Genomic DNA, 1,516 nt, shown 5'->3' on the forward strand with positions numbered 1-1,516 from the left:
CTTCTCGCGAACACGACGCGGCGGGCCTCGCCGCGTTCCGCGCGTCCGTGGCCGCGCTCGAGTGCCCCGGCGCGGCCGCGCGGCCCCAGCGCGGCGGCGGCGCGCGCCTCGACGAGCTCTACCGGGACGCCGCGCGCGCGAAGCCGCGCTTCGAGGCGGCGCTCAAGGCCGTCGTCGCGGCGCTGCCCTTCGAGGTGCGCGGCGACACGGCGTTCCCGCCGTTCCTCAAGCGGACGCCCCGCGTCGTCGAGAAGGCGGTCTTCAAGGGCGACGACTTCGCCTGCTGCGGCGTCAACGACTTCGTGCGCGCGCGGGTCGTCGTCGGCCCGCTCCTGCGCCTCGTAGTCCTCGCGCCGCATCTGGCCGTTCGCATTGCGGCGCTTCGACATTTTTGGAACTTTTTGTGCACCTCGAGGAGGCGCGCGACGCTGGCGGCTGCGGGAGGCGATTGGACCTCGCGACGCTGGCGGCTGCGGGAGGCGATTGGACCTCGCCTATATCGATGCAGTTCAAGGTCTCGATGCAGTTCAAGGTCGTTGATTGCCTCTCAGTGGCAATGAATAATGACGGTAATCGAGTTGCGATTGTGTGGCTGCTGTGCGCGTGCGTCGGCTCGTACACATCGCAAGGACCGCAAGATGGCATCGTCCAGGCGGTGCTGGACGTGATTGGCGAGACCAACCAATTCTTCGTCGAGATCGGATTCAACAGCGACTCGTTCGAGGGCGGAGCCGGGAGCAACACGTACGCGCTGTGGCGACGTGGGTGGCGGGGGCTGCTGTTCGATAGCACGTTCGCGAACTCGTCCATCAACCTCCATCGTGCCTTTGTCACACCGGGGACCGTCGCCGCACTGCTGCGCCGCCACGGCGCGCCGCTCGAGCCGGACTACGTGAGCGTCGACATCGACTCGGCGGATGTGTGGGTGCTGCGCGCGCTGCTCTCGACGTTTCGCCCGCGCGTCGTGAGCGTCGAATACAACTCAAACTTTGGCGACGGCGAGCGGAGCAGCCTCGCGTTCCCGGATGCGGAGTGGATGCCGCTCGGCGAGTCAGCCGGCGCGTGGCGCGGGTCGTGCTTCTACGGCTCGTCCGCCGCCGCGGTCGAGGCGGTCGCGCGCGAGTGCGGCTACGTGGTCGCGGGCGTCGTCGAGGGCCTCGACCTCGTGCTTGTGCGCGCGGCGCTCTGGCGGTGGCCGCCGATCCCGCGCCACGCGCTCACGGCGCGCCTCGACACGTGGCCCGCGATGGCGCGCGAGGACGCGGCCGCGCTCCTCGACTACGACGTGTTCGCGCGCGGCGGCTCGCTGTGCGAGGCGCGCCGCGCGGCGGCGGTCGCGCTGCGGAGAATGGCGCGCGAGCCGCCACCGCGCTGCGCGTGCTTCATGAAGGATCTCGACTGCGTCGAGTGGACGCGCAACTGCTCGTGCTTTCGCGACCTCGCCGACTTGCCGATCCCGGACTGCGCCCCGCCTGTCACCGGAATCGATTCCCCCGTGTCGGGCGCGGACGTTCAG

General features: G+C 70.0%; 1 protein-coding gene across 1 annotated transcript in view; it reads left to right on the forward strand.

Annotated features, from left to right (window-relative positions):
- The window catches only part of AURANDRAFT_67941 (hypothetical protein), a gene marked incomplete at both ends in the record, with an annotated part of 9,324 nt that overhangs the window by 4,313 nt on the left and 3,495 nt on the right, over window positions 1-1,516 (forward strand). Inside the window, 2 exons of the mRNA XM_009043527.1 lie at window positions 90-344; window positions 653-1,474. Coding sequence (XP_009041775.1) covers window positions 90-344; window positions 653-1,474 — 1,077 coding nt within the window. The remainder of the gene's footprint in view (window positions 1-89; window positions 345-652; window positions 1,475-1,516) is intronic.

Source organism: Aureococcus anophagefferens, assembly GCF_000186865.1.
Source record: "Aureococcus anophagefferens unplaced genomic scaffold AURANscaffold_57, whole genome shotgun sequence".
In the NCBI taxonomy this organism is placed as follows: domain Eukaryota; class Pelagophyceae; order Pelagomonadales; family Pelagomonadaceae; genus Aureococcus; species Aureococcus anophagefferens.